This window comes from Erythrolamprus reginae, chromosome 1, assembly GCF_031021105.1.
Source record: "Erythrolamprus reginae isolate rEryReg1 chromosome 1, rEryReg1.hap1, whole genome shotgun sequence".
NCBI classification, from domain to species: Eukaryota; Metazoa; Chordata; class Lepidosauria; order Squamata; family Dipsadidae; genus Erythrolamprus; species Erythrolamprus reginae.
This window is the reverse complement of record NC_091950.1, coordinates 109030465-109045856: the sequence shown is the minus strand read 5'-3', so window position 1 is coordinate 109045856 and position 15392 is coordinate 109030465. Positions and strand designations below refer to the sequence as shown.

General features: G+C 43.7%; 1 protein-coding gene across 1 annotated transcript in view; it reads right to left on the bottom strand.

Annotated features, from left to right (window-relative positions):
• The window catches only part of SLC6A5 (solute carrier family 6 member 5), a 77061-nt gene extending 67835 nt beyond the window's left edge, over positions 1-9226 (bottom strand). Inside the window, exons 1-2 of the mRNA XM_070735179.1 lie at positions 9127-9226; positions 6054-6195 (exon numbers count right to left, since the gene is read on the bottom strand). Of these exons, the coding sequence (XP_070591280.1) occupies positions 6054-6195; positions 9127-9195 (211 nt within the window). The 5' untranslated portion in view covers positions 9196-9226. The remainder of the gene's footprint in view (positions 1-6053; positions 6196-9126) is intronic.
• Between the last annotated feature and the right edge of the window lie 6166 nt (positions 9227-15392).

Sequence of the window (15392 nt, the reverse complement as noted above, 5' to 3'; positions counted from 1 at the left end):
GTTAGGTTTGCTCAATATGTTAATCTGATACATTATTTATGGATTAACATAACATATGATCCACAGTTTCTTCTTTTTTTTATCCACAATGTAAGTTTTATTTTTCTCCAGGCTGACTTAACCTTTAATCAAGGCAGAATATTCAGCCTGTATAGATGGGGCAAAGTAACAAATGGGACAAACATTATGCACCATTCTGCCCCCTATAGGGCAGCACCATTCTACAGCATTAATGCGCAGAGAACAATATTATCCTATTATCAGTCAGATTAAACCAGTCCATATTTATAACTGAATTGAGAAATACAAAGGGTCTCTCTTTAGTATGTTATTAGCATAACTCGGTCTGTTTCTTCTACTTGGTACCCTAATTTTGAAAATATGGACTGGCTTATAGCATTTATTTCTGTATACTTTCCAGAGGATTCAGACAGATTCATCACATGATCGGGGGGGGGAGGAGTGTTTATGCACCATGTCTTAATGTTGGAAAATAATCTGATTATTTTCCTGGAATATGAATGATCAGCATAAGACTAAGATGTAGGCTGGTTCTGGCATAAGATAAACTGAGATTATATACTGCTCAAAAAATAAAATAAAGGGAACACTCAAATAACACATCTTAGATCTGAATGAATGAAATATTCTCATTGAATATTTCATTTGCACAATTATTCCATTTGCACAACAGAATGTGAAATTGATTGTCAATTAGTGTTGCTTCCTAAGTTTGATTTCACAGAAGTTTGGTTTACTTGAAGTTATATTCTGTTTTTTAAGTGTTCCCTTTATTTTTTTGAGCGGTGTACAATCAAGGGGGAAATGGGCACGTCAATATACCCTGATATATCCGTATTACTGGGTCAAAGTTTACTAATTTCAGGTAGCTGAAAGCCAGTCATGAAATTAACTCCATTCTAAAAGAAAATTATTTTCTTTTAAAAATCTTCAATTCCTTTATTATATATGGTGGCAAAACATATCTAATAGTTCTCCCTCTTCCTAGTTGCCCCATAAAAACAGCCCTATGAGGCAAGTTGGACTGAAAATAAGTGACTGGTTCAAAGATGCCCAGCCAGCTTTCATGTCTAAGGCAGGACTACCATTCACGGTCTCCGTTTCTAGCCTGATGTTTAACCATTAGATTTTCCTGGATTTATAGCCAAGAATGACAACCTTCAGGAATGGCTAGACACATTGGCAACTTACTGAACATCACAGAGAAGCAACTGGTGGTCAACTGCATCTAAACTCCAAACAAAGCAAGGTACTTGGATGGTAGACCACCAAGGGATTTCAGGTCTGTAAGCTAGCTCAGGGCTTCTCAACATTGGCAACTTGAACATGGAGTTGAAGCCCAGACATCTTCAAAGCTGCCAAGGTTGAGAAACACTGAGCTAGATGGCGAAGTCCCTCCTCCCCCCAAAAAAAATCCCAGGTGAGGCAGTAGCCAACCATTTCAGTTCCCTTACCAAGGATGTGGATATGGATGTGTCACTCAATCTAATTCAGAGCATCTTTTCCTCTATCACAAATAAGCTTCATTCGCTAACTAAATAGTTGAAGACCCCAAACATATAAAGCAGAGGTCTTCAAACTTGTCAGGACTTCAACTCCAAGAATTCACCAGACAGCATAGCTGTGGGGCATGCTTAGGAAAAACTTCACAGGGATGTCTCTGGAGATTCTCAGCCATCCAGGTTGTCCCAAAGGTCCTTTCCCTACCCCACACCCACACCCCAAGAGTCTTCTTGTTTTTCTTTGAAGAAGCTTCTTGAGTGAGAAGCAAAAAAAGAGAAGAAAGGCCAGTTGCAACTTTTTAATGAAAAAAGTAAATGTAAAGCATCTTTGGGATTCACAGGGATGACTTCCCAACAAGTACCCCCTTCTCCATACGACCTTCTCTAAATTGGCCACTCGTCCCAATCCATCTCCCCCCTCCCCAGATAAATTAGATCAATAGATAAGATAGATAAGATGGATTGATAGAGGGAGGGAGAGATAATGGATAGATAAAATAAATGGATGGATGATGGATAGATAGATAGATAGATAGATAGATAGATAGATAGATAGATAGATAGATGAGAGAGAGAGAGAGAGAGAGAGCATAGATGATAGCTAGACCAGTGTTTCCCAACTTGGCAACTTGAAGAAATTTGCACTTCAACTCCCAGAATTCCCCAGCCAGCGAATGCTGGCTGGGGAATTCTGGGAGTTGAAGTGCAAATTTCTTCAAGTTGCCAAGGTTGGGAAACATTGAGCTAGACAGACAGAGAGACGAAATACTCCGGGGGAAGGGGGCAAAGCGGATTGGGGGGGAGTGGCAGAGAAGGTCGTGTGCTATCTTATTCAACAGATCTTACAAGGGGGATAATAGTTGGGAAGCCATCCCTGTGAATATATACTGTACACTGTATACAGTATTTCCGGCTCTGCGTTCAACAAGGAAGACGTGGGTTGCTGCCATGGCCGCCGGCCTTGCTGCAGGTGGCGCGGCTAATTCAATTAGGGCTAATCATTTTCCTCATCATCACCTACAACTGCGCCTTCGGAGCTACCTGGAGTGCGACGGCAGAAAACCCGGTTTAGGCAGTTTTTTTTTTAAAAGCAACAACAAAGAGAAGCCCAAGGGGGTGGGGGGAGCCCTTTAATCGCATTTTGAAACACGACCGGCTCGCTGAGACACGGCGCTGCCGGCTGGGTGATGCAGCGGGACAAGAGCGCGCAGCGGCTTTGATCAGCTCTACAGTCCAATGCGCGGATTTTTTGCACACGCATAGTTGTCGCAAAGGTGTGCTTTTCGCAGGAGGCAACTGGACTTCGTTTGTTCTGTGAAGGCGTTTCGTTTCTCAGCCAAGAAGCTACTTCAGCTCTGACGGGATAGTAGGGAATGGAACGACTTATATCCCTTGCATATCAATATACACTGCTCAAAAAAATAAAGGGAACACTCAAAGAACACATCCTAGATCTGAATGAATGAAATATTCTCATTGAATACTTTGGTTTGTACAAAGTTGAATGTGTTGGCAACAAAATGAAATTGATTGTCAATCAGTGTTGCTTCCTAAGCGGACAGTTTGATTTCACAGTAGTTTGATTTACTTGGAGTTATATTGTGTTGTTTAAATGCTCCTTTTTTTTTTTTTTAGCAGTATGTTTGATTCATATTTATTTTCTTTAAAGAAAAACCAAAGAAGTCCAGTTGCCTCCTGAAAAAGCACCTTTGGCTCAACCTGGATTATTGAGAATCTCTACAGACACTCACAGTTCGGTTCTTAAAGCCAACCGCACTGCTGGGACGATTCAAAAGAGCAAACCACGCTTTAGCCTTATGGATTAGGCTATAGTTGGCTTTCCTATGACAAGTGGACTTCAACTCCCAGAATTCCTAAGCTAGCATGATTGGCTCAGGAATTCTGGGAGTTGAAGTGCACAAGTCATAGAAGAGCCAACCCCTGGATTAGGCAGAGTTTTTTGGGGGGGAGGGGGGATCTCGCTTTCCCCACGCCCAAAACAGCCGATTTGTTTCGAGGCTGTACTCTGAGAATCGGGCTTCGAACCTTCGAATCCAAGCAGCAGTTAAGGAAGATCAACGAAAAGTTTGCACGTTTGTGGTCATTCGGCGGTTTTTGCAAATTAGGTGAGCTAAGCTCAGCCTTGAATTGAAAGGGCAGCGAAGTATGCACTGTGCTCGTAGGCTCCTGAGTCCGTTAGAAATCCGTTCCATATTCAGCACCTGGAGGTAGGTTTTCAGGTTCAACCGCCCAGATACACCGCATTTATTTTCACTTTCTCAGTTGCTCTCTTCTTAACAGAAATAAAGCCTGACCCCTTTAATAATGACTGGACGTTGTAAAGCAGAATAACTACACTGTCAGCCTTTGTATATATGCTCATGCGTTCGGTGGAATGTATTCCTTGCTAAATATGTGCAAAATTTTACAATTCAGCATTTTTTCCCATGGAAGTTAGCCTATGTATCCTATTTATCTTTTTTTTTTTTTTCGGTAGAAAACGGGACGCGGGGGGGGGGGCGGGGCGGAGAAACAAGCCAATATTTTGCAGGGAAAGTATATTATTTGCTTTCAAGTAAATCTGAAACTTCTGAGTTCATATTCCAAAACTATTTAAGACTGTAATTTTATCAAGAGAAAACTAATTTTATTACAGCATGCATTGCTTAGCAAGTAATTAAGTTGTAGCGCTGGCATTGATATAGGGCTATCAGATCTGGGTTGCAAAAAGTCAGGCAACCTCTAGAATGGTAACCAAGAGTTTTCTGGATCCGAGGGAAGGTGTGATTTGTAAAGGGAATGGACAGCATGTTTACATAAATAAATACAGTATGGTTTTTAGACTAAAAATAGCCATTCTAACCCACAGTTTTCAGCAGTTCTACTCCTATTTGTTAAAACTCATAAAATTTACACTGGTTCCTTCTTCGCTTAAAGCATTTCTGTTCTCTCCTGCATAAGCCACGCCCACAGTGTGGTAGTAAAAGTTTTGGTAACCCTTCACTGTATACGTCCGTCCGTGCGTGTGTATACACACACATATAAATACGTACATACGTGTGTGTGTGTGTGTGTAAATATATATTTGCTAATAATGAAAAGGAAGGGAAACTACTTTTCATTCTCAGCAAAAATACATTACACTTAGATTATAGTTGTCGGCTGTAAAAAGTTTTTCTGCCTTGGGATATGGCTCCTAGTGGGACTGAGAGGCAAAAGGGAAGCTATATGCTCCTCATATACCAGGGTGACTCCACAAAAAATCGTGTGTGTGAATGAGTGTGTGAGTGAGTGAGTGAGTGAGTGAGTGAGTGAGTGAGTGAGTGAGAGAGAGAGAGAGAGAGAGAGAGAGAGAGAATTTGTGTGTATTGGGGATCTATTGGGGATGGATGGATCCACCATCAACTTCTCATGTCCAAAGGGCATGAGAAGTCCTTATAATCTGTTTTTGTCTCCTTGTACAGTTTGTTACCAATAGTTCTGAACAGGTTACTTGAATTAGAATTACACTAATCTTTCACACACGCCCCTGGTAAGAAAGATGATACATTTATATGCCGTGTCCAGTTGATTCTTTCACATTTGTAATGTTTGATGTGAATGAGAAGCTCCGCTTTTGTACTGAAAAAACCTTCCAAGAACATTATTCTCCTCCTGGGGCTCACTCTTCAGCAATTCTGATTATACCATAGGATGCCAAACAGCATTCTAATCTGCTTTTTAGTGATTTTAACTGCAAATATTTGTATTTTAAAATCAATTGGTACGTGGTGGTTATAATAAGAGCCGGGGTGGCGCAGTGGTTAGAGTGCAGCACTGCAGGCTACTTCAGCTAACTGCTAGCAGTTCAAATCTCACCACTGGCTCAAGGTTAACTGAGCTTTCCATTCTTCCGAGGTAGGTAAAATGAGGACCCAGATTGTTGGGGACAATTTGCTGATTCTATAAATCGCTTAAAGAGGGTTGTAAAAACACTATGAAGTGGTATATAAATCTAAATGCTATTGCTATTGCTAACTATAATGGAAAGACATGGGTCTACTGACTGCCTTGGTTGCAAAGCAACACTCAGAGGGAGACAATTTTTGTGAGTCTTCCTCTCTAAGGTTATTGTAGCCCCACCTGCTTGGCTGGGTGCCAGCACTGAGTGGATTTTGGCTGTTGAGTCGGCTTTGTTGAAACAACTGCTGGGAATTCCAAGCATGTCCTGACCTCACCAGGAGTTTCCTTGAGTTTTACCTACCTCTATAGTGTCATCCAATCATCTTTGTGGGACTAGAAGCCCTTCTTCATTGCTGAAATATTGTCCCTTTGTTGAATGACGCTATAAATTTCTATAGGTGAAATGAGCAGTCTCTTTTTTTTCCTCTCCCCATCCACCTTCCCAACCTTTCCTATTCATTTGCTAACCCAATCCCTCCCCCCACCCCCCAAATCAGTGGAACGGATGAGTTTGGATTCAAGCTCCCACCAGTTTAAGTTCATTGGGTTTCTGAGGTGCACGAGGTAAAAAGAGTGGAAAATCCATACCTCCCCCATTCTTAAAGGCCAGGTACGGGAACCTCCAGACATTGCCCAGCCCTACTGCATAACCCACCATGGAGAGGATGAAGTCCAGCTTGCTAGACCAATTGCCCCGGGCTTTATTTTCATCTCCTTCATCGTCCTCCTGCTGCAGAGAGAAAATAATAACAACAGTAATACATTGACTCAAGAAACAACTTTCTGAAATCTGAAGGTGTACTTTGCCTTATCAAATGATACACATAAACCTCTTCTGGCTCCGTGAGTTCACACAACTGACTAGCCTCCAATTTGGATTGAACCAACCCAACTGTTTAATTTGGAACAACTCACTGGATTATAAAAAACGGATCAACTAGTAGTGCATTGGGACAAATGACCCGAATATAAATCTGTTGGAATGGAGTGAAGCCAAGCATTCTGAAGATTTGGGTTTGGCTGTAATCCCTTTCACGAAAATTAAGGAGACTAGAGTATAAATCATGGTTTAGTCATGTTCAAAGAATTAAAGATTCTGGCAAGGTAATGCAGAGTGTCAAACAGCACATGGATGTTTCAGAGTATTTTTTTCTAAAAAAAATATCTGGTTATAGGTTTTTAATCCCTCTAACCAGCACAGTCTCAGTTTGATATCTCCACAAGAGTCCTGCTTTTGAAAAAAGAACAGCATAGAACTGAATGGGCACACACACGCACACACACACACACACACACACACACAAACGTTCTTTTAACCAACTCCCCTGCCACCACAGGGTATGTAAAACTGCAAATAGGTTGGTGGGATTCTTGGCATAATTTTTCCAAAGCGTCTGCTCGGCTTCTGTTTTTTTTAGAAACCTGTGCACAAGGGCCAATGGTTCGTCCTCCCGTTTAAGTAAATCAAGAAAGGGTGAATTCGATCATATCTGCTGTACACTTCAAGAGAAGCTGGCTCTGAAACATAAATCCTGCTGACAGCGAGGGTCAGGAATCGGGCAGATTGGATTCTCAAAAAAAAAAAATAACACTGTAAACTACAGAAGGGTGGGAGGGCATGGAAGAATAGGTTGGCAATTTTCCCAGGGTGCTTTCGATAGGCAGCAGGGGGTTGAAGTTGCAACCTATATTGGGGGATGACGACCCTGCAGGAATTCAGCCCATTGACTTCCAAGCAAAGCACTTTGCCTGCTGGCTCCCCGTAGTTGTTAAATATGGTATAACCCAGAGAGATCCTCCTAATTCAACGAATGTGGACAATCCTTTTTAATCCCAAACCCACCCACTCTTATACTGAATCCTCTTAGTTCAGGTTCTTGGGAGTTAAGGGAGAACCGTTTATTATTATTATTTTTTCCTAGAACGATGTGTTTGATCTTATAACTTCATCCCAGAGGTTAAATCAGTAACCTCTATTAACTGAAGGGCATATTTCAATTCGATGAAAACCAGAATGAGCGACGGAGAAACTGCCTCGTTTGCCAAGATCTCTTAAAATGAGAAAACAACCACGGTAGATATTTCTCAGTGGGTTGAGGAGAAGAATAAGCAGCGGAAGATTAAACGGAAGCCAGGGAAGAGGATCACGGTTCATCTTCCAAGATAATTGTTTGAAAGAAAATAGTCTTCCTGGAGAAAAAGTTTGATCTATCCAATTCCTTCTGAGCCTTTTTAAACCCTATCTTGAGGACTTCTCCACGTCCCGATTTGTCCACTAATACTACATAACCGTAGTCGGGCCGGGGACGAGTTCCACTTTGAAGTGATGAACTTCTAGGAACGCTATCTTTGTGCCCTTCCAAAAGCAAATCCGCCCCTAAACACTAGCCCTCCCCAATTCTTCAACACTTATTGCCTTTCCACTTAACTTGGTTTCGAAGGCCGGAAGGAGAAAATCCCCAGGACCAGTTTTGTGCAAAGACCAGAAGTAGGAGTCCTTTGGAGGGAATGGAGACTTTCGTTTTCTTAAGCGCAGCGCTCTCCGAAGAGATCGGACTACAACCTCCATCACTCCCAGCCAATTTGAGGAGGTTCCAACCCCAAGAAGGCTTGAGCAGAACGCGAGTCCGGAGCGCTTTGCTTCCTTAAAGCGCTGGAACTCCCGAGAGGCCGCTGCTCAGCCAAGGGATCAGGTGCTCAGCAGTGGCGGCCCGGAGCTCTATTTCTACAACCCGCCGCAGAGCGCCGGGGCTTTGAGCGCTGACTGACTTGGAGTAACGATTAAACTGCCTGGACTGAAGTGATTGATCGCCCAGCCTGGCCCACTGGGGCTTCAGGAGGCGGGTTGGGCCCGTAGGCTCTTTGGTTGGGTTGTTGGTTCCCACCCCCCACGATTGTGCTCCGATCGGGAGCCGGGCAGACCGACAGACAAGCAAAATCCCCAAAGGTGATCTGCCCGACCCCTCTCTCGTTTGGTTTTACCGGCAGCCTTCCATGCAAAAGCAGCGCAATCCTGGAACACGGAAGGCGGCTCAGCAAATACTTCTTTGGAGTTAATTTCCCTGAAGACTCTACTCTACAATCCCTTGTTCCCAAAGTACTGGGCTGGCACTTATTTTAAGCCAACTCTAGCAACTCACTCGATAGCTTCGCACGCAGCATGAAGCCGGAGCTCTTAGTGTCCAAGTTAACCTTGAACCCAACCCTACAGGGTGACTTTGAATCGGTCATTTCCTCCCAATCTAGTTTATCTGGCTATTAGAAGCATAAAATACACCTCCCGAAACGCCTTTGACGGATTACCAGTTGAAGATTTTACAGTAGCGCCTGCTGCCTTTTCCCTTCCTGCAAGAATCTAGCCTTGATTTTCTTTTTCAGGGTCGTTCCTCGGCTATCTCAAAGTTTGAATTGTTTTAAACGGGCCTATCCCGAACTGGGAATTATTGACCTACACATCCCCTAAGTCCCAGACCCCGGGACTGTTTGGCAATAATGCTAGCCAACCACTTCTGGAATTAAGGGGCCAGCTGGTGTCAATGGTTTAAGGATGCCGGTGGAGTTGACTTTTGTGGCGCCAGGGTCCTTCCGTGAGTTAAGGAGCCCCCTGCCTACATTCTGAAAGAGACAGAGCCCAGTACATGGGATGGGAGGACCAACTCACCTCAGTGACGGTGCCAGGCAGAACAGATGCGATTCCATCTGTACCCAACACCACGGTGCTCTGGCTCATGTTCACCCAGCCGACCTTGGTATTGTTTAGCTCCGCCAGACTCTTACCAAGATTTTGATTAGCCGGCCCAACGGCGCTCTGCAAGGGCGCGATTTTGCAGGGGGCAATGTTAGCTGGCGCGGCGGCGTTCCCTGGGTGCAAGGGGGCATTCTTCAGCGTGCAAAGATCGAGGGGGTCTTTGCCGGCTGGGGGGTTGCCTTGTGCCGAGGCGACTTTGCCGATCCCAACTTCGGTGCGCTCGGTCTCCTGGGGTTGCCCTTCGTCGAGGGGCAAAGGGTGGATGTCGCCTGAGAGAGCTGCGCCCACTTTAGCCAGCTGAGGGGGGACTTGGGGCTGGAAGTTCTTCGGCTGCTCGGTTTCGGGACTGTTTCGGTGGATCCCTGCCCTCTCCAGTGGCCCAGGTGCGACCACCTCAGGGCTGTGGACCAGCTGTTCGCTCATTTCCTTGGGATGGGCGTAATCCTGCAAGAGCAGAGTGACAATTAAGAGAGAAGAAACAAGCGGCTGCCCTCCGTCGGCTCTGTTGCTCGAAGAAGGTTTCTTGAACGTTAAAAATTCGTACCAAGGTTGCGCTGCTTAAGGCATCAGGGAGACGCAGCGGCAGATTCCATTTCACACCCTAACCTAAAATCGTTTCTTCCCCTTCAGCCCCACATTTCCGGCGTAGGAAACACCATCGCCCCCAGCTCTCTCTCCTCGCAAACCTTTTTTATTTTCTCGTCACGACTGAAAGACGCTCCCCTCTCCTTGCCCCATTGTAGGGAAAAAATGTCTTTAATTTTACGCCTCATTTCCTTTCTGTCTTCAGCAGTGCAGACTAGCTTTGAGCTGGAGAGGGGGCGGGGGAGATAAAGACGAACTACCCTATATGCATCTTACCACGTATAGAAAAATTCAATAATACTCATTTCTAAATATTCCCAACCTTGTTTCCCTCCAACCCCAACATACTTATACCGATGGGGGAGGAGCATGAAAAGCATAAAAATCCTGAATTACATTTTCCCACATCCCCTTACTCCAAACAGATCGTAAATTTAATGGGATTGGTTTCTCAGTAGGTATTCTGAGAACCTCAAGCTGGGTAAAAATAAGATTGCATAGGCAGAATTATAAAAGTGGGCCACATTCTCCAATCTGTGCTTTGATTTTCTACCCTAGTAGACAATTCTGGTCCACACATAAATCATTGTAGTTCTATAACATTTTCCTCAGAAACATTTTTGCTGTAGAGAGTGTGTTTTTCTTCTGAAAAGCAGAATTTTTCTTCAGTAAAGGCAGAATTCATATTCTTTCCACTTTTATAATTGACCCCTCCCTCCAAAGAAACTCACACTCAGCAAACGCAGATCCAGAAAGTAGCAGGCACCAAACGGCGCATCTGCTTAACAAGAACATCTTCAGAGGAATTAGGTTTTTCAGGACCCTGGACAGTGCCCATAGCATTACAGTCTGATTCCCGGTTGGTACATTTTTACTAAACCTTAATTTCTAACTACTGTACTTTTAACCCGCAACAATACAGAACCCTCGGCATGATTACAAGTAAAATACCGTTTTCTCCCAACCCGAAGAAAGAAAAGAAGGATTGAAAAATAAAACCCACTTACCATATTTACAATAGCATCGGACAAAGTCTTGCAGAGGCAAAAGACTGCAGCTGGGGTGAAATGGTAGAGTGAATTTTGCTCCGTTAAGAGCAAAGCTTTCTATAGCTCCGTGAGAAAGACTGGGTTTGCGTCAGTGCATAGCAAGGTGCCCTTCCTATGACATTTTTTTGATAATCAGAGTTTGATAAATCATTACCCACGGATTCGAATTTTTAAAGCGGCGACGGGCACAAGCGCGCAAGCTAGCTGTCAGTCAGACAGCAGTTGGGATGGCGTGCTTGGTGTGACTCAGGGGGAAGGAGGGGGTGAGACTTTGCTAAGCCAAGCCCAGCGAAAGCCGTGTGCGCGCGTGTGTGGTTAATTAGAAAAAGAACATGTGAGAAACACGTCCTATTGCACCCAACGAGCAAACAGGGGCGATAGAAGTCTTCTCCCTCGTTAACGCACCGCTCCCGCCTCCAGTCAGTAGCTCCTCTACCGCCCCTCCGAAAGACCCGGTTCGTCGCCTTTCCTTGCCTTTCATCTGTCAGCAGCGGCATTTTAATTTAATGTCACGATTCTTCTGGGAAGTGAAAAGAAAAGGTCCCCTCCTCCCTTTCTGGACCTTTCTCCGCCAAAAATGCAGCGGGAGACCCAACACCATAGACAAAATTCACTGCATGCCCAGATAAATATTAATTTTCGTCGAGATTATTTTTAGTACATAGAGATGTTAGGCAAAATATTTATCTGGGCGGACACACGCTGCTGAGTGAATATTTTCAAAGACTGAAACCCTAAATCCTTTCTTTAAAAGAGCAAACTAGTATTGGCTTACTCCATTAAAAAGTTAAAACGTTATGTTGGGGTTGAATTTGTTAAGTGGCATTAGGAAGCCGCATGACCAACCTTCCCCAATGCAATCCCTCAAATTGAGTTGGGACTAAAAATTTGGAATGCCCAGCCTGCATACTCCGTGCAATATCTTTAAGCAAGATTTCTTCATGGACTCATAAGTTGTAAATATGTGTAAGTAAATCGGGCAGTAACAGCAAATAAAGCAACTGTAGCCTCTGCGTGACACTCACATTTGATAACCTAGGACAGATGCTGTAGATCCTAGGAGATCCCTAAAATGTCCTTAAAATGGGCTATCCATTAGGAAATTGCGATTAACAGCAGCACGAACTTTGATTGTAATTTCTGTGCAATATATGCATCAACAAATGGTTGGCTTAGGAACTAGAACTACGAGCTTGATCCAGCCCTAGTTGATTTCAGTAGGGTGATCCTGTTGATTTCAATGGAACAAGAGTCAATCTTTGAAATGTACATGTGTCTTTGTGTATTATTCGTGTGTACCTTTTGTGAATACTAGTATCGGTGTATTTTAAAAATGCAGATATGTATTTTTACCAATCAAGCACGTTTTAGATTTACAGGTGCTTTTTAGACAATGAGAGAAATGTGATGGGATAATTTTTGAGAACCTCCAACAAGCCTATTTACCAGAAGACCGTAGCTCCTTAGACAACTCGTGGACTTTATATTTTGCTACCTCTTTATATGAGATTCAAGGAGGGAGTTTGCTTTATGAATACTCATTGTAACTCCTCAATCACAAAGGCTACTTTATGAAATAATTACAAAATTGTAGTATAACGAAGCATTTAGATTCACCTCATCTAGCACCCATTTCCACTAATGGGAGTGGGTATTTCAAAACTATTCTCCTAGTTCATATTTCCTTTGAAACCTACCTTGCATTAACAGAGTAAGACCTACTTAGGAGGTACTTAAGGATAAGAAGATCGTGAAATAACATTTCTAGCTTTAAAAATGTACAAGTGAATATCTATATTAAACACTATGGAGGTAGGTAAGAGCGACACCCTTTTATCTTGTTTTAAAACATAGCTGTCTTTTTTTTAAAAAAACTGAATGTCCACCAAGTTAAACTAAGTTAATTCACTAAGTTAGAAATTATTTCGGGAGGAAAGGGCATAACCCGTATCCTTGTAAGGGAGTGTTGGAATGTGGACTTTTGCAAACTTTTCTAAAATATATCCTATTGAGCTTACTGTATCTGTCCGTCTGTCTACCCATCCACCCATCCAATTTATACAGGCTCCCATCTCACAGCTAGTGATTCTGGGTAGGATGTAGCAAAAATAAAACAATATTTTTAAAAATAAGTATTGTTGTGAGCCGCCCCGAGTCTGCAGAGAGGGGCGGCATATAAATCCAATAAATCTAATCTAATCTAAAACTATCATGCATTAAATATATTCTACATTGGTTTTATATTTATTTGTTTGTTCATAGAAGTCATTTATCCTATGGAAAATAATGCTAGCTGACTCACAAGAACAACCAATAAAACCAGGAAAGTAAAGAATTGTGTGGCTTATTATTTCAAAATAAGAATATTTCATAGTTTTGAGCCTGACTGGAATTGTAACCCTCAGAATGGTGGGGGATGGTGGCATAGCCCAGAGATCCTTCCTTGCTCAGCGCCAAGGTAGAGCAATTCCTTTGTACTGGAGTTAAACAAAACGTGACACGTGACAAGTCACCGGTCTAAAAGACAAATTTTGTTGGAAGGATCGTCATTTATAAAGAGGAAAAAATGTGTTGTGTTGTCTCATTCTGTAAGATGCAGATTCATAAAGTCTAAACCATGAGTTTTTAATACCTGGTCATCCTTTTCAATGGCAAGGAATTTAGTTAGTTGTTGTTTTTTCTTCAGCTCAGGCATTGGAATCCGTTGTTTGTTTGTTGCCCTTGTTCTAAATTCCTAACGTAATGACCAAATAAGTAACGCATCTTATTTATTTTTTTAAAAAAAGAATCGCAAACTAATGACATTGGTTTTCGTGAACAATTCTTGTCTTTACAAGGCTTCCGATGAAGTGGCTCGTGATCCCATAAAAGCTGAACAGCTAGCTTTTAAAGTGCACAAGGCTCTCTGATGGGTTTTGGATTAACCGAAATTAATTCCAGAGACCCCAATAATCCAAAAGAAGATACGAATGAACTACCGAAGTAGAAACCAATTGCAAAATGTTTTCTTTCCCCCAAGGGCATAGTCTTTTTTTTTATTTACACAGTCAAGCAAGGACGTTAACTTTGTATTTGCAAGCCTCTGCACATTTAGTTAGGAAGACGCTCCATTCAGTAGAAATGGGACTTATTGCTGACTGATCATTCACAGAACTGCTTGGAGGCTTCATTTAAAAATAAAGCAGAATTTATTTTCCTAGGTAAGGGGACATCAGCACGAATTTAGTTAGCCCTTCCTGTCACGCTGCCCTTTTAATTTATAGCCAGAAAGCCCAAGCCCACCCATATATTCCTGCTGCAAATTAAACTAAAGAGAGGGTTTCATAAATATAGGTTGGGGGGGGGACCATCATGATGATCCTTATCACTGAAATATTCTTTTCTATTTTCATCCAACTTTGGGGGGGGGTCTGTTCCATCTAAGTTCAGAAACAATACATTCTGCAAATTCTTGTAAAAGGAAACAACACGACCCTCTTTTCTTCCTTCCAATCTCTGAGACGTCCTCGTGAGCACCCGTGTCACATTGATTAAAGTGGTCATTTTCCTTTCTCCCACGGTCTTCTCGATTTGAAGGCCCGTTATAAATAGCTAAGGCTGGCAAAGGCTTTAAAAAACCCACCCTCTCCCCATTACCTTTCCGGAGATTTATCCCTCCTCCCCCCCCCCCCCCCCCCCGTTTAAACCTTTCTTCCTTTTGAGGGCAAAAAGGGCGGGCATCTGCGCCGCGAAGAGAGGCGGGAGTGGGGGGGTCTCGAACACGCGTCATCCTTGCCAGCTCCCGAGTTTAAGTAAGCTTTCCAGAGCCGAGAAGGCTGGAAAGGGAGCTTTTTGCAAGCCTTTGGCGGATGTGCGCAAAGCTTGTACGTCCCGCAATGGTGTGTGTGTATGTGAGGGAATGGCTGACTTCCCCCGACCTTTGGATCACTTTCCGTCTAAGGGAGGCCTGGCTCAGAGGAAGCGCCGGGATGAAGCGGCTTTGGCGCGGCTTAAGTGACTCAGGATTCTGCGGCTGAAACGGAAGGGCGCGTGAAGTTTTGAAAGCGCCAAACTCCCGCGTCGGCTGAGGGAAAGCCGGCCCTCCTGCCTGGCAGAAGGAGCACTAAGAAGAAAGCGCGGGAACCAGAAGGGGACTTCTATCGTCGCTCCGGAGCTTCTCTCCGAGTCGTTCCCTCGGGCCCCAACCGCCGAGTCCACCTCCTGAGCTTTCTCCTCGAAAATGGACGACTGGGAGGCGGGCGCATGCTCTTTGGCGCGCTCTGGAAAGGGACCGTGTGCGTATGTGTGTGAGGGAGGGGAAGCAAACTGACTGGCTCTGATTTAGGGTTTAGTGCCCCACAGTTGCGAGAGGGTGGAGTCCAATTTTTGGATGGGTGGGGGTTGTGTCGTCGACCGCAAGGCCCCCGGGTGGACCTGAGACGGTAGAATACAAAAGGGACGGTCTTTCTCTCCTCATTCTCCCGGAGGCGGATCTGCACTGTAGCCAGGCCTGTCTGCTGTTTCAGCAGCGGTGACCTTGCAGGTGCTTGTGAACGACGCCCGTCG